This window comes from Sus scrofa, chromosome 14, assembly GCF_054392235.1.
Source record: "Sus scrofa isolate SSC_HxYL_T2T_F1_AM1 chromosome 14, Sscrofa_HxYL_maternal_Yorkshire_Landrace_v2.0, whole genome shotgun sequence".
Taxonomy (NCBI): domain Eukaryota; kingdom Metazoa; phylum Chordata; class Mammalia; order Artiodactyla; family Suidae; genus Sus; species Sus scrofa.
Genome location: NC_139396.1, coordinates 49,377,219 through 49,400,377, shown reverse-complemented (window position 1 = coordinate 49,400,377; position 23,159 = coordinate 49,377,219). Strand labels below are relative to the sequence as shown.

General features: G+C 48.5%; 2 protein-coding genes across 17 annotated transcripts in view; one reads left to right on the top strand and one right to left on the bottom strand.

Annotated features, from left to right (window-relative positions):
• The window catches only part of DHX37 (DEAH-box helicase 37), a 978,033-nt gene that overhangs the window by 65,445 nt on the left and 889,429 nt on the right, over positions 1–23,159 (bottom strand). The gene's annotated exons all lie outside the window — the stretch shown is intronic.
• Positions 7,732–23,159, top strand: part of AACS (acetoacetyl-CoA synthetase) — a 59,345-nt gene continuing 43,917 nt past the window's right edge. For all 16 annotated transcript variants that reach the window (XR_014827264.1, XR_014827263.1, XR_014827262.1 and 13 more), the window contains exons 1-3: positions 7,732–8,018; positions 16,493–16,596; positions 19,096–19,216. Coding sequence is in view for 1 of the 16 variants with exons in the window: in XM_021072487.2 (XP_020928146.1) it covers positions 7,886–8,018; positions 16,493–16,596; positions 19,096–19,216 (358 nt within the window). In the remaining 15 variants the exon portion in view is untranslated. The remainder of the gene's footprint in view (positions 8,019–16,492; positions 16,597–19,095; positions 19,217–23,159) is intronic.

Below are 23,159 nucleotides of genomic sequence, written 5' to 3'. Positions count from 1 at the left end.
GCTCACAGCAACGCTGGATCCTTAACCCACTGAGTGAGGCCAGGGATTGAACCCGAAACCTCATGGTTCCTAGTCGGATTTGTTAATCACTGAGCCACAACGGGAACTCCTCACATGTCTCATTTTTCGACACTGACCATCCATGTCCCCAACATACATACATGTATATCCCTATATAGATTATTACAAAATATTGAGTATAGTTCCCTGTGCTATACAGGTCCTTGTTGTTTATCTATTTTATATAGTGTAGTGTGTATATATTAATCCCAAACTCCTAATTTATTCCTCCCCCCAGACTTTTCCTTTTGTTAACCATAAATTTGTTTTTGAAGGCTGTGAGTCTGTTTCTGTTTTGTGAATAAGTTCTTTTTCTTTTCTTTTTTTTAATTTTTAAAATTTTTTTAGGGCTGCACCCTTGACATATGGAGGCTCCCAGGCTAGGTGTCGCATCAAAGCTGTAGCCGCTGGCTTACACCACAGCCACAGCAACACCTGATCCGAGCCATGTCTGCAACCTACACCACAGCTCAAGGCAACGCCAGATCCTTAACCCACTGAGCGAGGCCAGGGATCGAACCTGAGTGGTCATGGATACTAGTCAGATTTGTTTCTACTGAGCCACGATGGGAACACCACGTTTGGTTATTTTTAAAATTAGATTTTACATTTAAGTGGTAGCATATGAAATTTGTCTTTCTCTGTCTGACTTAGTATGATCATCTCTAGGTCCACCCATGTTGCTTCAAATGGCATTATTTCATTCTTCTCTATGGTTGAATGGTATTCAATTGCATATATATATATATACCACTTCTTTACCCATTCATCTGGGGAAGCAACTTAGGTTGCTTCCTTGTCTTAGCTATTGTAAATAGCGCTGTAGTGAACACTGGGGCTCATAAATCTGAGACCTACATTTTATCAGCATCTGAAGTGGGAGGCTGTCTGTGGACTGAAACTCTAACCTGTGGGGTTTGTACTAACTTCAAGTAGTCAGTATCAGACATACTTAATGTGAGGGAAAACTCCACACATTTGGTGTCAGAGTGTTGTGAGCAGAGAAACCTCATCTAAACTTTTCCCTTAGATGAGGTATGTTTTTATTTTTGTTGTTGTTTTTGCCGACCCTAAGGCAGGTGGAAGTTCCTGGGCCAGGAGTTCCTTGTTGTGGCTCACTGGGTTAAGAACCCAACTAACAACCACGAGGATGCAAATTCCATCCCTGTCCTTGCTCAGTGGGTTAAGGATCCAGCATTGCCATAGCTGTGATGTAGGTGGCAAATGCAGCTCCAATCTGGTGTTGCTTGACCCCTCACCTGGGAACTTCCGCATGCCACAGGTGTGGCCCTAAAAACAAAAAGAGGTTTTAGGGCCAGAGATCAAACCTGTGCCACAGGTGTAACTAGAGCCACAGCAGTGACAACACCGGATACTTAACCGGCTGAACCACCAGGGAACTCCTTAGATGAGGTTTTCTTTCTTTCTTTCTTTTTCTTTCTTTCTTTCTCTTCTTCCTTTTTTGTTTTTGTTTGTTTTTTTGGCCATTTTGTCTTTTTAGGGCCACACCTGAGGCATATGGAGGTTCCCAGGCTAGGGGTCCAATCAGAGCTGTAGCCGCCTGCCTACAACACAGCTACAGCAAAGTGGGATCTGAGCCACGTCTGCGACCTATGCCACAGCTCAAGGCAACACCGGATCCTTAACCCACTGAGCGAGGCCAGGGATTGAACCTGTGTCCTCATGGATGCTAGTTGGGTACGTTAACCGCTGAGCCACGATGGGAACCCTTTTAGATGAGTTTTTTTTAATTTAATTTTATTTTATTTTTTGTCTTTTTGTCATTTCTTGGGCCGCTCCAGCGGCATATGGAGGTTCCCAGGCTAGGGGTTGAATCGGAGCTGTAGCCCCTGGCCTACGCCAGAGCCACAGCAACGAGGGATCCGAGCCGTGTCTTTGACCTACACCACAGCTCACGGCAACGCCGGATCGTTAACCCACTGAGCAAGGGCAGGGATGGAACCCATAACCTCCTGTTTCCTAGTCGGATTCGTTAACCACTGCGCCACGACGGGAACTCCTAGATGAGTTTTTAGGACTGAGCGTCCCACAGGTTGACATAAAAGGTAACAGGAGAGGGCCGGTGATTCCATGGCCCCCATGAGTGACAGCAGTAATTCTCATAACAGAGCCTTGTGTGAGTCAGTTCTGCTGTACCTGCCCTGGCTTGTGGAGGCTTCATGTTCTCTTCACCAAGAAGGGACTATCTCTGTGATACACATGAGAATACTCAGGCTCCAAGAGGTTGAGGAACACTGCCCAAGGTCAACTGTCTCATTCTGGGAGAACCTGGCTTGGAGCCCCATCCGACAGGCCACCTTTCCAAAGGCAGAAATCCGTATATCCTTTAGGATATCCTGGAGAATTGTGGCTTTTGAGGATTTTTTCCCAAACTTTTATCAGTAGGAGTTCCCATCATGGCTCAGTGGAAACAAATCTGACTTGCATCCATGAGGACTCATGTTCAATCCCTGGCCTCGATCAGTGGGTTGAGGATCCAGTGTTGCTGTGAGCTGTGGTGTAGGTCACAGATGTGGCTTGGATCCCGAGTTGCTATGGCTGTGGCTGTGGCAAGCAGCTGTAGCTCTCATTCGACCCCTAGTCTGGGAACCTCCATATGTTGCTGGTGCGGCCCTAAGAAACAAACAAAAATAACCCCTACATTTACTGATACATTTACATTGTATCAGTAAAGATATTAGTTATCAAATAGATGACTATTGTCAACTTTAAAAATATGCACAGCCTAGAAGTTGAGAGTTAACTTTTACTGGGGGCAAAATTAAGACTATAATCTGGGAGGCAGCATCTCAGACAGCTCTGAGATACTGCTCCAAAGAGGCAGAGGGTGGAGTTCCCCTCGTGGTGCAGTGGTTAACGAATCCGACTAGGAAACAGGAGGTTGCAGGTTCCATCCCTGGCCTTGCTCATTGGGTTAAGGATCTCGCGTTGCGGTGAGCTGTGGTGTAGGTTGCAGACGCGGCTCGGATCCCACGTTGCTGTGGCTCTGGCGTAGGCCGGTGGCTACAGCTCCGATTCGACCCCTAGCCTGGGAACCTCCATATGCCACCGGAGTGGCCCTAGAAATGGCAAAAAGAAAAAAAAAAAGAAATCTGGGAATTCATACATAAGCTGTACAAACATAAATATTTCATACATATCTCTATGCTCAGAAAAATGTTTACAAAACATAACTGGAGAAAATAACAGAAAAGGAAATGGATCATGTAGCCCTACCAGAGGTACAAGCTATGGGCTCAGGTTAAATTCCCTTTTTATTTCTAGAGTTATATAATTGGTGTGTCATTTTTCTCCTTCTACTTTAATATTTTCAGTCATACTTACATCGTTTATACTTTATTTTAGTTTTTTAGGGCTGCACTTGCAGCATATGTAAATTCCCAGGTTATGGGTTGAATCGGAGCTACACCACAGCCACAGCAACAAGGGATCCAAGCCTTGTCTGGGAACTACACCACAGCCCACAGGAATGCAGGATCCTTAACCCACTGAGCAAGGCCAGGGATTGGAACTACATTCTTATGGATACTAGCCGGGTTCTTAACCTGCTGAGCCACAATGGGAACTCCTCTATATTTATTTTAATTCAACTCTAGCTCCCACCATCATCAAAGTCTCAAGTTAGCCTCTGAACTTGCCTTTTTTTTTTTTTGGCTGGGCCCTTGGCATGCAGAAGTTCCCAGGCTGTGCCACAGCAGTGACCTTAGCCACAGCAGTGACAACACTGGATCCTTAACCTGCTGAAGCACCAGGGAACTCCTGAACTTATCTCAAAGAGGGTTCACTAAGTTTTGCAAGTATACTGTACTCATACAACCTTAAACTTAAGCATACCCTTTGTCGTAAGCACATAATGAATCAAAATCTTTAATGAAACCTGAAAATTTCTTCTGAATAGCACAAAGCATCATACTGTGTATATATTCTTTTTTTTTCTTGTCTTTTTGCCTTTTCTAGGGCCGCAGCCACAGCAACGCGGGATCCGAGCCGCGTCTGCGACCTACACCACAGCTCACCGCAACGCCGGAACCTTAACCCACTGAACAAGTCCAGGGTCTGAACTCGCAACCTCATGGTTCCTAGTCGATTCATTAACCACTGTGTCACAACGGGAACTCCCATACTGTGTATATATTCTAACACTGTATATGTTAAAAATAATTAGCCTTAATTAAAAGTATTACATTATTAAATGTAAACATGTAAAGTAGGCATTTAGGAGTTCCTGTGGTGGCTCAGCGAAAATGAATCTGACTAGCATCCACAAGGACTCAGGTTTGATCCCTGGCCTTGCTCAATGGGTAAAGCATCCAGTGTTGCTGTGAGTTGTTGTGTGGTGTGGGTCGCAGATGCATTTAAACCATAACACAGTATCAGCATTTCTTCATTTTTTTCCCTATGCTCATAAGAATTTAAGTGGCTTGGCCTTGTTTTTCAACCTCTGAGTTTGGGTGGATAGTATATTACTATTTAGAGAAGAAAGACTTCATAATATTTATTTATGTGTTTATTTTGTTTTATTTATTGTGGAATTTGTTATTACTGGTAGCATATAAGAAAACACCAAGGATCTTTCCCTAAACAGTGTCTCCCATAAATATTGAAAGATTGAATCCTGCGAGGAAAAGCTAAGTTATTTTTCTACGGTTCTGCCCTGGGGGAATTGGGATATGCTGCAATGCATTGAAGTTCTGAAGTCTCTGACAAGACACAACAGCTGCCTTGAAATGTCTGTATCGCTTAGTGGTGTCCCAGAATCTGACCACTGTCACCTTTGCAAGATCCCCCAGAGCCTCAGACCTCACCCCAAGACAGCACAACCTGAGACAGGCCAGCCAGGTCCTGGTCCTGCTCTAAAGAGGGGAATTGAGAGCTTCCCCTGCGCATTTTGTCTTCCAGAGGGGTAATGAGTCTTTTCGGGACAATTGGGGCGAAGAGAGCATCAAATCTCCTTATCGGTCTGATTCATCAAGTGCATTGAATCTCACACATGCTAGGAGCCCAAAATACACACCTGAACATTAACGTGAAAGAATAAGCGTGTCCTAGCCCTTCAGACGCAAATCCCTCCTTTTTGCTCCCCAGAAGTCAAGCTCAAGGCTGTAACTCCTGTAACTCAGTAAGCTCAAAGGTGAATATTTCGGAATTGAGGGAGACAAAGAGTCACAGCAGGACAGACCCGCAGGGGACAGGTTGTCAAGGTGACTACACCCGCCCTTAACAGTCGAAGGGTGATCCCGCCCCGCACTCCTTTTTCCGGATTTCCTTTGCGATTGGCTGAGAGGCGTGGCCTCGAGGCACCGGGACGCCTCTCAATTGGTTGGATCTCAGGCCCGCCTTTCACCATGAAAGGCCTGGGCCGATGTGAGGCCAGCTCCCTGGCAGCCAATCAGTGTGCGAGCTGAGTGTGGTTCGTCAGTGTGGACTGGATCCCTCCGCCGGCAGCGAGGGCGCGGGCTCCTGGATGGGCGGGGCGGGCTGGTGTCCTGAGAGGTTGTCCGGCTGGGCCGCGGGGACGTTTGTCGTGCCAATTGGAGGAGAAAGGAGCAGAGCCACAGAACCGAGCAGCTTTGTCCCTAGGGGGCTATCCCTTCTTCTGAGAACTTCTCCAGCATATTCGAACACTCTCGTGGCATCCAAAAAATTAAAAAAAGACTCCCAAACCCAAAAGAATCAGTACAAATACACACAATAAATAAAAGAACGCCAAGAAAAATAAAAGAAAGGTGTAAATTGCCTGGAATATCCAAAAGAAATGCTCAATATAGTCTTAAAATATTGACAATATTGACAACTCTAAAACTCTCAAGTAACCTCTCCCTAAATATTTGCATTGATATTTTGCCCCGGGCTATAGGATTACCGACTCTGGGCACTTCTTTGAATTATAACCACCTACAATAGAGTGGAGTGGTGGGGGAAGATTTCCAAGCAAGTGCAGCTTTCTGGAGGTCGGAGAGAGTAAGATTTCTCTGTATCCTATTGCACCATCTAACCCCTCCTTCACTTTTTGTGCCTGCTGAATACACTAGAGACTGTATTTTTCATGATCCTTTTCTTTGGAAGCCTGGCGTCTGAAAAATGAACTTTGCAAATACATAAGAAGCCAAATCAAACCAGAGGGTGGAGAGTCACCTCATCTGGTCACATTCCGTTCCCTGCTCAAAACAATTTAGAGATTAAACCGTAGCATGCTTTAGATGGCTTGTATGGCTGGTCTAAATCTCTAGGATTGGGGAGAGTGGCTCAGTGGTTAACGAATCCGACTAGGAACCATGAGGTTGAGGGTTCGGTCCCTGCCCTTGCTCAGTGGGTTAACGATCCGGCGTTGCCATGAGCTGTGGTGTAGGTTGCAGACACGGCTCGGATCCATTGTTGCTGTGGCTTTGGTGTAGGCCAGGGGCTACAGCTCCGATTTGACCCCTAGCCTGGGAACCTCCATATGCCGCAGGAGCAGCCCTAGAAAAGGCAAAAAAAAGAGAAAGAACCCATTAGGATGCAGGTTCAATCCCCGGCCTTGCTCAATGGGTTAAAGGATCCAGCGTTGCTGTGAGCTGCTGCATGGGTCACAGAAATGGCTAAGATGGGATGTTGCTGTGACTTTGGTGTAGGCTGGCAGGTGCAGCACCAATTCCATTCCTAGCCTGGGAACTCCTATATATGCAGCAGCTGTGGCTGTAAAAAAGAATCCAACTGCAATGGCTTGGGTCACCGCGGAGGAACGGGTTCCATCCACGTTGCCCATGGATTCCATCCGATGACTCCCCACCATTTATTTATCTCTATTCCTGTTGAAGATCTTGGCTTGTGGCCACATTTTCTCCTCTGCTCTCCCCTTGGGGCTGGAGAGGAAGTGGAGAGGTTGAACTTTGACACATCACTTGGGGTACGTACCATCTCCTCCTAGGTACGTACCATCCACCCGATTTCCGCAGCCCCATGGGTGGGCAGGGAGAACCGAGGCAACCACACCAGCAAAGCCAGAAAAATCCTCCACCAGCTCTTTGGCCTGGTTAACTCAGCAAACTTGGCACAGTCCATTGGCTGACTCTTCCATCATTTACTTATCCCCATTTATATGTATATGCCTTATGTGAATATATATGTATCCTATATATCTGACCTATACAGGATTCGTATCTATAGATACCCATATATAAGTTTACATAGATAGACTTCTTTAAGTGTCTGCATATGCATGGAGATATTTTGGAAAGTAGAACAAAGACCTGCCGCTGGCTTAAATAAGCAGTCTTGGAGCTTAGACAGGTTGTAGCGGAAAACTGATTTTGCCCAAGTTCTAACAAAGGAGTCAGGAAGTGGGACTCAAGGGAAGGGCGAGAAGAACTTCTGGGGTAAGAAGCTGATAGACTTCTATTTCCAGCAGCTACTGAATAACAGGCTCTACCAGGCCAGTCCAGAATCAAGGTGAAGGATGGTGGTTTCCAATCAGAGACTTAGCGCTGCTTTAACCCCTCCACGCTCCAGGCGATGTTGGGGAGCCTGTGCCCAAGGAGCGGGCGCAGACACCTGGCCGGTGTATGAAGATTTCAGTCCCGCGGCGGCAGCACTCCTTTGCGAGGCGCGACTCCCGCGGAGGGTTACACCTCGAGAGGGGTGGGGCCTACAGAGGGGGGGCCTGGAGGGGGCGGGGCTCCCCGGGTGTCCTACCGGGTGGTCGCGCCCGGTGCAGTTGCTTTCAGTCAGCAGAGCAGCTCAGCCAGTAGTGTCGCACCCCAGCGTCAGCCGCCGTCCCCGGTCCGGTCTCCCGTCCCAGCGCAGCCGCGGCGTCCCTGCCGCAGCCATGTCCAAGGACACGCGGGCCGGGCAGGAGGAGATCCTGGAGTGCCAGGTGATGTGGGAGCCTGACAGCAAGAAGAACACGCAGATGGACAGCTTTCGGGAGGCCGCGGGCGCCGTCTGCGGCCTGGCCCTGGGTGAGTGCAGGGCGCGTGTTCTGGGGGCCGGGAGCTTCCAGAAATCGGCTTCCACCCAAGGGGTCCAAGGAACCACCTGGCAGAAGGACCTTCCTCCTGGGGTCCGGGGCGCCTCCTATGCCTGAGCGTTGATGTCAGGACCCCACCTCGTAGTTGGAGTTGGACTCCTGATTTCCAGTTTCCCTACTCTGAGGCCTGGAGGAGCCATTGGAGATGGGGGCCCCTCTTCAGGGTGTAGCGCATCTTCTGACTGTGGGGCTTTGCCCCCTTGTCTGTGCGGGCTCTCACTTCCTTTTCTCTTCATTGCAGCATCCATCTCCCTGGCAGGATCGCCCCTCGGGCCTTGGGACCGTTGTAGACCGAGAAGTCCCTTGCTAAGTGTTCATCTGTAAAGTGGGGAGCTCCCTGGGGTCTTGCCATCCAGCCTGGGGGGGCTTCTCCCTGACACAGGGTCTTTCTGACTTTAGATTTTCTGGTCTCTTGGTGGAGGGAGGGGGTCACCTGCCAGCCATTGGTACCTTGGGCTGCCCTCTCGTACCCCACCAGGCTGACCCCACTAGAAGGCCAGCCTGGATTCCAGGCCCCTAGGAGAAGGATGGTCAGCTAGGGTTCTGTCTTTGGGATCCAGGTGGAAATCCCCTCACATGTTTATATACCTACCCTGAATGGAACCTGGGCCAGGGCCTCCCTTCCAACTCCCACCCTGGTGTCAGGAGCCACCGGGCTGGGTGTGGACCTGGGTGAGAAGCTTTCTCCCAGCTCTACCTGGCTTGTCCACCTACCTCCTGGGTACCCCCGGCCTCTGGGGTCTTCACCTATTAGGACCCTTTCCTCCCCTTCTCGCCCCCTCCGCTGGCACCAGGGACTCCAGTGATTCTGGCTTCTTCCATCACTCCCTTTCCCCCCCAATGCCAGCACCTCCTCTGGGGCTTTCATTTCCTCTTCTCTGAACACAGGTTCGTTTTCCTGCTTCCTGCTTTTCTTCCCTCCCCCTCAACACCACTGTGTGTTTTGCTTGGGCAGCCTTGAAGCACAGGTCTGACTTTATCAACACCGGGTCCCCTGCCCTACCCCCTCCAGGCTCACAATGTCTCCTTGTTGGCTGTGTATTTGCAAACCCTGCCACCTGGCAGCTTCCAAGCACGCCAGTGCGATGGGTGTCATAGCTTCCACGGAGCCCCTTCCCTTGGCTTCCCTCTCCCTCCTGCCTGCTCCTAGAAGAGCGCTTGGCTTATTACTGTCAGGGCCTTTCAGGTCATAGTTGCTAAGTTAATGTTTGTTGGCCTGGGAGACAGACTTGATTCCTAAGAAGAGCCAGGAGTGGAACTACATCCTCATTCTGTGTTACTTTGCCTTGATTCTGTCTCTCTCTTTTTTCAATCCTCGGCTCAGCACACTGGGTTTTTTTCTTCTTTTTTCTCACGCCTGCACTTGTGGCATATGGAAGTTCCCGGGCATATGAAATAGTTCCCAGGTCGAATCAGAGCTGCAGCTGCCGGCCTACACTACAGCCGTAGCAGCACCAGACTGAAGCCTCATCTGCAGCCTACACCACAGCTCATGCCAATGCTAGATCCTTAACCTCCCGAGCAAGGCTAGCGATTGAACTTGTATCCTCACAGAGACAGTGTTAGGTCCTTAACCCACTGAGCCACAACAGAAACTCCCCATCTCTCTCTTCTCTGCCAGCTGTTCTCCTGGGGATTGCCTAGCCCTGATGTTTTACAAACTGATTTCACAGAAGGGTGGTCCTGTGAGGTTGGTGAGACCTATTTGTAATCTGACTAGCCATGCAATCCGAAGGAAGTCACTGGACCTCCCTGAGCCTCAGTTTCTTATCTGTTAAATGGGCAGAATGAGAGGCCCGTGTCATTGGGTGGATGTGAGGGTGACAGGAGATGACCAGGCCCAGTGCTGGCCTGCACCTGACCTGCGGGGGTTGTGGAGTAAATACTGGCAGCACCGTAGCTCCCAGCCTGCCTGTCTATCTCCTGTCTGTCCTTTAAGGCTGGGATTGGTGGCCCGTGGGCCAGATTGGACCTGCTGACTTAGTTTGGGTGGCTCACACATTGAAAGATTGCATAGGAAAAACAAGATCTCAAGTTTCTTTTGAAAACTCAAAGCCCAGGGATGCTGGGTCTGTGTCCTCACGTGACAGCATCAGCTGAGTTGAGTGGGAATCCTCTCTTGGTCTAGGGGTGGTTTGGAGCTAGGTTTTTTCTTTTTTCTTTTCTTTTCTTTTTTTTTTTTTTTTTTTTTTTTTTTTTGGCTTTTCAGGGCTGCACCCACCCACAGCATATGGAGGCTCCCAGGCTAGAGGTTGAATCGGAGCTATAGCTGCAAGCCTCCACCACAGCCACAGCAACTCGGGATCCAAGCCACATCTGCAGCCTACATTACAGCTCACGACAGTGCCGGATCCACGACCCACTGAGTGAGGCCAGGGATTGAATCCGAAACCTCATTTGTTTCTGCTGTGCCGTGACGGGAGCTCCTGGAGCTAGGTTTTTTCTTTTCCTTCTCTTCCACTCCTGATGGTTGACTCAACCTGCTTCTCTCTTTTCCGTGGACCTGGCTCTGGAGGTTTGGGGTTTTGCTTTAAGAACAAACTCAAGTGCCACCTACCCTTTGGTTATCCTCTCTGACCATTTTTTCCTCTGCTCTCCAAGTGCGTGTAATTTAGACTTTCAGCCTGCTTTGCCTTTTCATTTACTTGTGAGCACTCATTGCTTGAAGACAGCACCTCTTGGAGTTCCCTGGCGGCCTAGCAGGTTAAAGGTCTGACATGGTCACTCCAGTGGCTGGGGTCACTGTTGTGGCAAGGGTTTGGCCCAAGTACTTCTGCATGCTGTGGGCACCACCAAAGGAAAAAAAAAACGACAGCACCCTTGAACTTGTGTCTGCACCGCCAGCGGTGGCTTGTGTGTAGCTGGCATAGTGAGTGGTGCTGTTGCTGGGGTATACAGGGAGAAAAGCACATGATCTCTCAGGCCTTGAGGGTGAATGGACCGGATGAATCCCTCAGCCTGGCCGCCTCCTCTCCTTGCAGTTTAGCAGGGGCAGAGCTATAAAGTCTCTCCTCCGGGACAAGTGCCATTGTCAACGGCTTCTAAGCAGAGCTCACCTGGGGACTCCCCGCATGCCCACCTAGTCCTCAGGTCTTCTAGGGAAAGACAATGGGGGCAGCCTGCAACCCAGCCTAACATCTGTGCATGTGACGCAAGGCCCCGTTCACAAGGCCCTGGGGGACACACAGCCCACTGTCATGAGAGGAGCGCCACCAGCTTTATTGTACGTGCTCTTTTGGAGGACTGGGCCAGGCGTCTTTATTTGTTTATTTTTGGCTGCCCCTTGGCATATGGAGTTCCAGGACCTTGCATCAGATCTGAGCCGAAGTTGGGACCTACGCTGCAGATTGAACCTGCATCCTGGCACTGCAGAGATGCCGCTGATCCCATTGCGCCACAGCAGAAACTCTAGCCAAGTGTCTTTAAATCACAAGCCCCAACTTGCCTCTGCACGCCAGCATCCAGGACAGAGCTGGCCAGCAAACAGAAAGCTTGGTCTTGGTCCTTGGACGGCTCGAGTGTAGCTCTGGGGACAAAGCTCGCGCAAAGGTGGCAGCACCGATGCCAGATGTAGGGGTGCGTGTCACCTGCCTTCTGAGCACGGCACTGCATCCTGGGCCTCTCAGGATGCTGCTGAGAAGGGCTGGCAGACTCTTGAGCTGAGACTTGAAGGTGAAGGCTGGTCAGAATTCTCACAGGTGGAGAGGAAGAAGCAGGTGACATGGTAAGCAGGGCTTTACAAACTTGACAACTGCAGGGACCGGGCAGGTGACAAGGCTATTAATAACGGTATTTAGTGAGCACTTCCTGCGTGCCAGGCCCATTCAGGTACTTTTAACTAACTTAATCCTCAGTAACCTGGCCAAGTAAGGTGCAGCTTTTATCTCATTTCTGAGCTGAGAAAAAGGAAACTCAAAGTCTTGGTTGAGATCATGCAGCTGTGAGTGGTGGAGCTAGAGTCAGCGCTCTTATTACTTTTTTTGGCTATGCTTGTAGCATGTGGAAGTTGCCTGGCCAAGGATCGAATCTGCACCACAGCTCTGCAGTGACCAGAGCCTGTTTTGTCACAAGGGAACTCTTTTTTTTTTTTTTTTTTTGAGTCAGTGCCCTTAATCGCCATATTATGTTGCCTGTCGCATGTGGGTGAAGGGCCAGGTAGGGCAGCTGTTACCTGCTCTAGCTGACATCATGTGGTGTGACAGGGCATTAGTTACCTACTGCTGCATTGCAAATCACCCCAAGGCTTAGTGACAAAAAACAATGATAAACATTTAGTATCTCTTGGTTTCTGTGGGCCTGGCTCCTGGGAGTGGCGGAGCTGGGTGGTTCTGGCTCTGGGTCTCCTGAGGCTGCATCCATCTGTTGGCTGGATGATGGGCTTGATGAAGGTTTGATGAGGGCTGGAGGCCCTACTTCACAGGGGCCAGCTCATGGGGCAGTGAGTCAGTGCTGACTGCGGGCAGGAGGCCTTCTCTTTCATGCCACCTGGGACAGCTCGAGTGTCCTCACAAGATGGCCACTGGCAGGTGATCAAGAGAGCAAGGCAAAAACTGTAGTGTCTTTATGACCCGAACTCAAAAGACACTCCTGGGCATTCTGTTACGGAGATCAGCCCTGCTCATTGTGGGAATGGGATGATGTAGGGACATAAATGGCAGGAGGTGAGACTCTGTTGGCTGGCTACCACAGCCAGATATCCTGGCTTCTCCCAGAAATCCTGAACTTCACTTGAAAACTGAATTTAATATCAGTCAGTTCAGGTTCTTTCTGAGTGTCGTGTAGACTGAACCACACATGCCTATGGCTGGTCCCCTGGGGTTCTGGGTCGCAGACTCTGAGTGGAGGTGAGGTGTGTGTGCGTGTGTGCGCAGAAGCCCCGGGAGCCCCTTGCTGTCTGGAGAGCCAGGCTGATCATTTGGCCAGGTTGTCACCAGTGGGAAAGTGTCCACAGAGTCCACCCACTTGTGCATCATCCTCTCAGGTCCTTGCGATGTTGAGATGCAGTTGTGACCCCCTCTTTCCCCAGGTGGGCAGGCTGCTTACATCCTCCACCCTCCAGGATGCTGTTGGTGACACGCTTTGTGAAGGGTTCTGAGGTTTCGGCGAAGGTGGGGGCGGGGAGGGGTGGAGCTGCGTTTCAAGCCTCTGCCCCACCTCTTGTGTCAGCCCCGGGGGAGTTTTTGGTGCCAGAACTCTGCAATTTGTAAGGACTGAGGTGGGAGTTGGAGTAGCTGCGGTGTCTGTTTGTCCAGTTCAGTTTCCCACGGGTCCTGGAGGCTCCAGAGAACCGCCCCATCTGGGCGCTGCTCTCCCAGACAGGGGACACAGCATCCTGCGCCTGCCTTTAAATGCCTCCCATGCTTCTACCTCCCTGTCCCTGTGTCTGAGCTCATCCTGTGCTGTTGGGTAGCCTGGTACAGGTCACCTTCCTGCACAACAGTCAGGAGCGATGGTGACAGCTGACACACTCAGGCACTTTTTCTCCCTGACCAGCACTGTTCTTAGTGCTTTATGTGTTTTGACTCATTCAGTCCACAATGACCCTACGATAAGTACTGTTATCTTCCCCTTACGGACGAAGAGACCAGGGTCCAGAGAAGGTTAATGACCTGGATGAGGTCAGCCAGTTAGAGTGGCTGTATCTGAGCCTGGACGAACAGGCTCAGGAGCAACCAGCTCTCTCTTGGTCCTCTCTCTGCTTGTCCCTGAGTTACAGGTGAGCATGCACAGGCACAGAGAAGCGAGCCAGCTAGCCCAAGGCCATTGTCTAGGAAGGGGCAGAGCTGAGATTCCAATGCAGGTCACCTAGCCTGGCCCCTGAGTGCAGGTTCAACCCCCACTGTCACAGGAAGATCCATGGCTGCCTTCAGCCAGTTCCAGATGACAGAGGGAGACGGTCCTGGGGCAGAGTGGCCTGCGTCCCCACGTAGAGGCTCAGGGCTGCCCCAGCCTTCCAGATGTTGCTGGCATTCTTCCCTGCGGGCTTACCCTGGTCTGTGGCCCTGGCTTGAGTGGATGGGGTGGCTCAGGGACGGTTCTCTTGTGGGGCATGGAGGAGATGCGGGCACCACCACCAGGAGGCAGCTTCCCTTTCTCTCTGGAGCCCTAAGGCCCCATCCTTCTGGGCTCCTCTGTCTGGGGATCCTTCCATCCCTCCCCTGGCCCTGCCCACTCCAGCTGACTTGGCTTCCTCCCAGCATCCTCACCCCACCCTTGCTGCCCTAGTTCTCAGATCCCTGTTACATCTGGCTTCTGCCTCCAGCATGATTGAGGGCAATGACTGAATGCCTCAGTGAGAAGGGACACTGCTGAAGGGCAGGGATCCTTGTGTCTCTTCCTCTGGGTACCCCCCGTCCCCCCATGATTAAATCTCTTGATTGATGGCAGTGAGAGAATTTGGCCTGTTGGTCATCTTTCTGCTGTTATCATATCCCTCCCTGGATGTCCAGCACATGAATGTATGTCCTATTGAAAAGATATCAGGATTAAAATGGCCCAAAGAGGGGAGGGGACTTTCTCATGGTCCCAGGATTAGAACCCAGTGAGAAGAGTGTGCTTCCATTCATGTGCAAGTGAGAGAGAGCAATGTATTTACTTAGGCATAGTATCTCTGGAAAGACACAAAGCAATCTCTTGAACTAGTTACCTCTGGGCCAGCAAAGCTAGATGGTTGTGGGCTAAGAGAGAAGGACCTTTTTTTTTAAAAAAAAACCATATAACCTTTTATACCCTTGTAATGTTGAAACCTGTGAATGTATTGCTTACTCAAAAATCTGAATAAATAGAAATTCCTGTCGTGGCTGAGCAGTAATGAACCCAGCTGGTATCCATGAGGTCGTGGGTTCCATCCCTGGCCCTCTTCAGTGGATTAAGGATCTGGCATTGCCGTGAGCTGTAGTGTAGGTCGCAGGTGCGGTTCAGATCCTATGTTGTGGTGGCTGTGGCGTAGGCTGGCAGCTGCAGCCCCGATTTGACCCCTAGTCTGGCAACTTCCATATGCCATGGGTGTGGCCCTAAAGGAAAAACAAACAAAAAACAGAAAGAGGTGTTCCCTTCGTGGCTTAGCAGTTAACAAACCTGACTAGGATCCATGAGGATGCAGGTTCGATCCCTCACCTTGCTCAGTGGGTTAAGGATCCGGCGTTGCCGTGAGCTGTGGTGTAGGTCACAGACATGGCTCAGATCCTGAGTTGCTGTGGCTGTGTTGTAGGCCGGCAGCTGTAGCTCTGATTAGACCCTTAGCCTGGGAACTTCCATATGCTGTGGATGTGGCTCTAAAAAGCGAGAAAAAAAAAAAAAAAAAAGAAAGAAAAAAGATAAATAAATCAGTCACCTCCCTCAGCATCCTCCTGGCGTGAGGAGGCGACAGCAAGCTTCTAGTTTTTTTTTTTTTTTTTTTTTGTCTTTTTTGTCTTTTTGTCTGTTGTTGATGTTGTTGTTACTGTTGTTGCTATTTCTTTGGGCCGCTCCCGCGGCATATGGAGGTTCCCAGGCTAGGGGTTGAATCGGAGCTGTAGCCACCGGCCTACGCCAGAGCCACAGCAACGCGGGATCCGAGCCGCGTCTGCAACCTACACCACAGCTCACGGCAACGCCAGATCGTTAACCCACTGTTTTTGTTTGTTTGTTTGTTTGTTTGTTTGTTTTTTAGCTTCTAGTTTTGATCTGTGTTTTCAGATCTGTTGAACATAGGTTTCCTGAGTTTGTATAATACAATAATAGCAAATTATTATTTTTTCTTTTTTTTCTTTTTTAGCTACCCCACGGCATATGGAGTTCCCAGGCCAGGGAATCAGACGCAAGCCACAGTTTTGACCTATGCTGCAGCCGCAGCAATGCCAGATGCTTTAACCCACTGTGCCTGGCCGGGGCTTGAACCTGCATTCTGGCGATGCAGAGATGCCACTGATCCCATTGCGCCACAGCGGGAACTCCAATAATAGCTCTGGTTATGTCTAAGGCCTGCTTTTAAGCATTTTATGTATGAGCTCATCGAAATCCTCACAATTGCCCTATGCAGGGGGTTGCTATTAACCATTTCCATTTTATATGTGGGGAAACAGAGACACAGCACTTATGGAGCTTGACTGAAGCCTCACAGATAATAAATGACCAAGCCAGGATTGAACCCAGGCCTTCTGGCTCCAGAGTCTATGGTCTTCGGCATGCTGGCTAAGATTCAGAATCACCGCCTCATTGCTTTTGTTCCTTTTGGGTAGTAGTAGTGATGAGTTTGCTTCAACAGAAACTAAGATACCCTGCCCGTCCAAGATCCTTCCTCATCAGATGCCTTTGAACCACTTAGACACACCTGTACCTCCCTAGGTGTGTCATCTTATCATTGGTCTAAAACTTTCCTCCTAACATTAATCTAAGCTGTGTGCCTTTTTTTTTTTTTTCCTCCAGAAAATTATGATGACTTATATCATTGGTCAGTTGAGTCATATTCCGACTTCTGGGCAGAGTTCTGGAAATTCAGCAGAATTGTCTTCTCACGCATGTATGATGAGGTAGGTAGAGATTTTCTTTACTTGTTATCTCATCGTGGTTATGTTCCAAAACAGTGTTAATTTGGGGGAAGACTAAATCATGTTTCCTTTCTTCTTTATTTATTCTTTTGGCCATGCCTGTGGCATGTGGAAAGTTCCTGGGCTGAGAATCAAAACTGAGCCACAGCAGTAACTCAGGTCACTGCAGTGACAATAGCAGATCCTTAACCTGCTGTGCCACAAGGGAACACCTCATTTTCTTTCTATTTTATCAAAAATTTTAGGGAGTTTCTGCTGTGGCACAATGGGTTAAGAATCTGATTGCAGCGGCTCAGGTCACTGTGAAGGTGCAAGTTTGATCCCCAGCCCGGTGCAGTGGGTTAAAAATCCGGTGTTGCCGCAGCTATGGCATAGGTCACAGCTGTGACTCAGATTCTGTCCCTGGCCTGGGAACTTCCATATGCCGTGGGTGCAGCCATTGAAAAAAAAATTTAGAACTGGGGTTAAATACACACCTAACTGGTGTATTTACGGAGTTCCTGTAGTGGCTCAGTGGGGTAAGAACCTGACACAGTGTCCGTGAGGATATGGGTTTGATTCCTGGCCTTGCTCAGTGGGTTAAGGATCCAGTGTTGCTGCTGGATGTGGTGTAGGGCATAGCCACAGCTCTGATTTGCCCCCTAGCCTGGGAACTTCTATATGCTGTAGGTATGACCATAAAACGAAACAAAAACAAAATTTACATTCTTAACTATGTTAAAGTATACACTTCAATGATAATATGAACATACACGTTTTTTAAAAACGATCAGTAGTTTTTTTTTTTTTTTCCTTAGCCTGATTTTAGAGATTTTTTTTTTTCCTTTCTTTTTTGGCTGCCCTGCAGCATATGGAGTTCCTGGCCAGGGACCAGATCTGAGTTACAGTTGTGACCTACAGCGAAGCTATAGATCCATCCCAGTGCTCCAAATATGCCACCGATCCCATTGTACCACAAGGGGAACTTCTAGAGAATTTTTTTCTTTTTTTGTCTTTTTGCTTTTCCTAGGGCCGCTCCTGCAGCATATGGAGGTTCCCAGGCTAGGGGTTTATTCGGAGCTGTAGCCACTGGCCTATGGCAGAGTCACAGAAACGCGGGATCCGAGCCATGTCTGCAACCTACACCACAGCTCACGGCAACGCCGGATCGTTAACCCACTGAGCAAGGGCAGGGATCGAACCCGAAACCTCATGGTTCCTAGTCGGATTCGTTAACCACTGAGCCACAACGGGAACTCCGAGAATTTTTTTCAACTCCTCATGCTATAAATCAATAAATGTCGAGGGAATGAGGACTTTGTTATTCAAAGTATAAATTATAGTGTTTTTGTTTTATTTATTTATTTTTGTCTTTTCTTTAGGGCCTCACCCACAGCATATGGAAGCTCCCAGGCTAGGGGACAATTGGAGCCACAGCCACAGCAATGCCAGATCCAAGCCTCCTCTGCCACCTACGCCATAGCTCACAGCAACCCTGGATCCCGAACCCACTGAGCGAGGCCAGGGATCGAACCTGCTTCCTTATGGGTCCTAGTCAGTTTCATTTCTTCTGATCCATGAGGGGAACTCCTAAATTCCTGTGTTTTTGCTTTAATTGTGGGTGGACCATTCTGAAAGTTTCCTCTATAGGCACTTCGGAAAAAACCCCCAAGCTTCCAGCCCCTAAGGAAGGAGGCAGGGGTCAAATTTCCAGAAAATTGTGGTGGGAGGACCAGGTGAACCCTGTACCTTGACCTCTCGGTTTCCACACACCTGCTCAGACCTACAGCGTCGAGCAGCTGCCACATCTGTGTTATTTATTTTCTCTCAGCATCTTTCATCAACTATTTGCTTAATAAATATTTGTTGAAAGAGTAAATTAGTGGGGTGGTGTTTTCTCTTGGCATTAATTTTTTTTGACTTCAGTGAGGAAAAATTGACACATATAATTGTATATATTTCAAGTGTACATGGGATAATTTGATATCCATGTACCTTGTGGAATAATTAGCAAGATAATTAACACATGCATCACCTCCTAGTTGACTCTTTTTTTTTTTTAAACTATTTTTATTATGGTGAGAATGCTTAAGATACACAGTATTGCATCCATTTCTATTTTCAGTTTCTAGCCTTTGATCCAGGTCAGTGTTCAGTCTGTTTTTTTTTTGTTTGTTTTGTTTTGTTTTGTTTTGTTTTGTTTGTCTTTTTGCTATTTCTTGGGCTACTCCCGCGGCATATGGAGGTTCCCAGGCTAGGGGTTGAATTGGAGCTGTAGCCACCGGCCTACGCCAGAGCCACAGCAACTCGGGATCCTAGCCGCGTCTAAAACCTACACCACAGCTCACGGAAACGCCGGATCGTTCAGTGTTCAGTCTGTAAAGCAATTTAGTGATGCTTTGGGCTGGAGAGTTAGCTGGCTTCCTGGGGCACGGAGTCGCTTCTCAAATCCGTGGTGTCACTCTCACCTGCATACATGCCCTGCTCTGCTGTCCTCCCTAGGTTGTGGACACATCCAAAGGGATATCGGATGTCCCCGAGTGGTTCAAAGGCAGTCGCCTCAACTATGCAGAAAACCTCCTGCAACACAAGGAGAACGACAGGGTGGCCCTTTACGTGGCAAGTAAGTCCCAGCCACCACTCCGATTTTCCACTCCTAGTGTGTAGAGGCTCTGAAGCACTCAGAATCTGTGGTATACTGTTTCCAAACCGTACCTTTCTTTCTTTCTTTTTTAAAAAATTTTAAATGCTTTTATTTTCTTCTATTATAGCTGGTTCTTTTTTTAAAATTAATTAATTTTTTTTAGGGCCGCACCTGTGGCATAGGAGGTTCCCAAGCTAGGGGTTGAATCAGAGCTGTATTTTTTCTTTTTAAAAGTCTAGTTATTTTACAATTTTGTGCCAACTTTTGCTATACAGCAAAGTGACCCAGTCATACACACACACACACATATATATACATTCCCTTCCTTATGTTATTTTCCATCATGACCTATCCCAAAAGACTTTTTTGTTTTTTAAAATAATTAATTATTTTATTTTATTTCATTTTATTTTGCTTTTTAGGGCTACACCAGTGGCATATGGAAGTTCCCAGGCTAGGGCTTTGGGTTGTTGAATCTGAGCTGCAGCTGCCGACCCATGCCACAGCCACAGCAACGCCAGATCCTTAACCCACTGAGTGAGGCCAGGGATTGACACATCATGGATCCATGCAACCTCATGGATCCTAGTCGGATTTGTTAGCTGCTGAGCCACAAAGGGAACTCTTTTATTTTTTTAAATTGAAGTATAGTTAATTTACAATGTTGTGTTAATTTCTGGTGTACAGCAAAGTGATTCAGTTATACATATAGATACATTCTTTTTTATATTCTTTCCCTTGATGATTTATCTCAGGATATTGCATATAGTTCCCTGTAGTTTTTTCTTTTTTTCTTTTTTTTTTTTGTCTTTTTTTTGCTATTTCTTTGGGCCGCTTCCGCGGCACATGGAGGTTCCCAGGCTAGGGGTCGAATCGGAGCCATAGCCACCGACCTACGCTAGAGCCACAGCAACGCTGGATCCGAGCCGCGTCTGCAACCTACACCACAGCTCACGGCAATGCCGGATCGTTAACCCACTGAGCAAGGGCAGGGACCGAACCCGCAACCTCATGGTTCCTAGTCGGATTCGTTAATCACTGCGCCACGACGGGAACTCCTGTAGTTTTTTCTTTTTGTAGTGAAAAACACATTAGCTCTACCATCTTAATGTTTTTTTTTTGTGGCATGCAGAAATTCCCCAGCCAGGGATCGAACCTGAGCCACAGCAGTGATAACATGGAATCCTTAATCATTAGGTCACCAGGGAGCTCTCCATCCTAACTTTTTTTTTTTTTTTTTTTTTTTAATGGCTGCACCTGTGGCATATGGCAGTTCTGAGGCTAGGGGTTGAATTAGAGCTGTAGCTTCTGGCCTATGCCACAGCCACAGCAACGCAGGAGCTGCATCTGGGACCTACGCCATAGCTCATAGCAACACTGGGTCCTTAACCCACTGAGCAGGGGCCAGGGATCAAACCAGCATCCTCATGGATGCTAGTCAGGTTTGTAACCTGCTCAGCCACAGTGGGAACTCCCCACAGGGCTGTTTTAGATAGGCTACCAGGGAGGCCCTGTGTGGAGGGTTTGAGCAGAACTTGAATAAGATGAGGAGCCATGTGGAGGCAGGGGGAGAAAATTCCAGGTGGAGGGGTGTGGGGGGGATGGCAGGAGAGGCATGTGGCTGGGAGAGGGGCAGGAGGTGCGGTCAGGGAGGCTGGTGGAGCCAGGCCTGGAGGGCCTCAAAGGCCTTGGCCAGGAGTCTGGAGCTGAGTGAGAGGCAGTGGGGCGTCCTCAGAGGGTTTGAGCCAGAGAGCTCTGGAATCCAGTGGTGCCCCTAGTTGTGGGGTGGGAACAGGGGTTGCATCCTGGGGAAGGAGAGAGTCTATTAGGGGTGTGCCTGGAGCTCCATCACGGGGTGCCCAAGTACCATTTCTCTGGCCTCAAGCCGTGTCATGCCTTAAGCAGAACCATTCTGTCAAATCCTAGCTTTATACAAATAAATGAATGAAGACATTCCCCAGAGTTTCTTTGCATTCTTTTAAGTATAATAAGACTTGGTTTACACCAGCATTTCAGTAACATGCGAGTTGTGTGTGATGAGCCCTGTCCACATTGTGACACTGGTCACAGGTGGACAGCCTCAGTGGGCATGGGCTTCGGGAAGCATGGAGCAGAAGGAGTAAGGAGGCTCTTTCTTCAATTGGGATATAATTTACATAACATAAACCTCACCTCTTTATTGTTTTTGTTTTTGTTTTTTTCCCAGGCTAGGGGTCGAATCGGAGCTGCAGCCTCTGGCCTACGCCACAATCACAGCAATGCCAGACCCGAGCCGAGTCTTCGACCTACATCACAAGGTCACAAGGTCACTCTGACCACAGTTCATGGCAACACTGGATCTTTAACCCACTGAGTGAGGCCAGGGATTGACCCTGAGTCCTCATGGCCACTAGTTGGTGTCATTGCCATTGAGCCACAACGGGAACTTCAGGCCTTTATTGTTTATTGTTTTTTGTTTTTGTTTTGGTTGCACCCATGACATGTGGAAATTCCAGGGCCAGAGATCGAACCCGCGCCGCAGTGGTAACCCAACCGTGACAGTGCTGGGTCCTTAACCCATTGAGCTACCCTCTTTATTGTTTTTTAGTTCAGTGGTTTTAGAATATTCAAGGACTGTTTAGTGTATTGACAAGGTCGTGCAACCATCTCTCTCTAGTTCCATAACATTTCCATCGCCCCAACAGGAAACCGTTAGCATTATGAAAGCCAAACCAAAGGTGGAATTCTATTCAGCAATAAAAATAATGAATTGTTATACATGCAATAACTGGGGTGAATCTTAAGGGCGTTGCACTGAGTGAAAAAGCCCATCTTAAAAGGTGACCTACTGTACAATTGCATTCTTGTAACATCCTTGAAACTCGAAGATTATAGCCATGGAGAACGGATGTGGAGTGCCAGGGTGGGCTTGAGGGTGGGCGGGGAGTGACTGTAATAGGGTGGCAGGAGGGGGATTGTTGTGGTTATGGAGGTGTTCTGGATGTTGATTGTTGTGATGGTTGCAGAAAATGCTATAAAATCACAGAGAACCACACACACACGTTGTATCAATGTCAGCTTCCTGGCTTTGCCAACGTACTGCAATGATGGGAGCTGTAACCAGTGAGGGAGACTGGGTGAAGGGTAGCCCAGACCTCTCCAGACTAGCTTTGCATCTTCCTGACCACCTATAATTATTTCAAAATGAAAACCTGTATGAAAAAAACAATCACAACCTCAATCAAAGGATTTTTCATTTAATAAAAACATTAAAAAAGAAATCAGAGTTCCCGTTGTGGCTCAGTGGTTAATGAATCTGACTAGGAACTGTGATGTTGCGGGTTCGATCCCTGGCCTTGCTCAGTGGGTTAAGGATCCGGCGTTGCCATGAGCTGTGGTGTAGGTTGCAGACTGGGCTTGGATCTCGCGTTGCTGTGGCTCTGGCGTAGGCCAGTGGCTACAGCTCCGATTAGACCCCTAGCCTGGGAACCTCCATATGTTGCAGGTGCGGCCCTAGAAAGACCAAAAAATAAAAATAAAATAATATGTCTTAGAGGCACCCTTTCCCTCTCCTTTTTTTTTTTTTTCCTTTCTGTGTAGTCGGATAAACCTGCATTGTGTTTTGCATTCTTTGCATCTGCATAACATCTTCTGGGAATGTATTTCTAAGCTATATCTGAAAAAGTGTTTTTGTCCATATCTGTGACTCAGAATGTCTTATTTTTTGTTTTTTAGGGCCGCACCTGCAGCACATGGAAGTTCCCAGGCTAGGGGTCTAATTGGAGCTACAGCTGCCAGCCTACACCACAGCCACAGCAACACTGGATCTGAGCCGTGTCTGCAACCTACACCACAGCTCACGGCAATGCCAGGTCCTTAACCCACTGAGAGAGGCCAGGGATCCGACCCAAATCCTCACGGTTCCTAGTCAGATTCGTTTCTG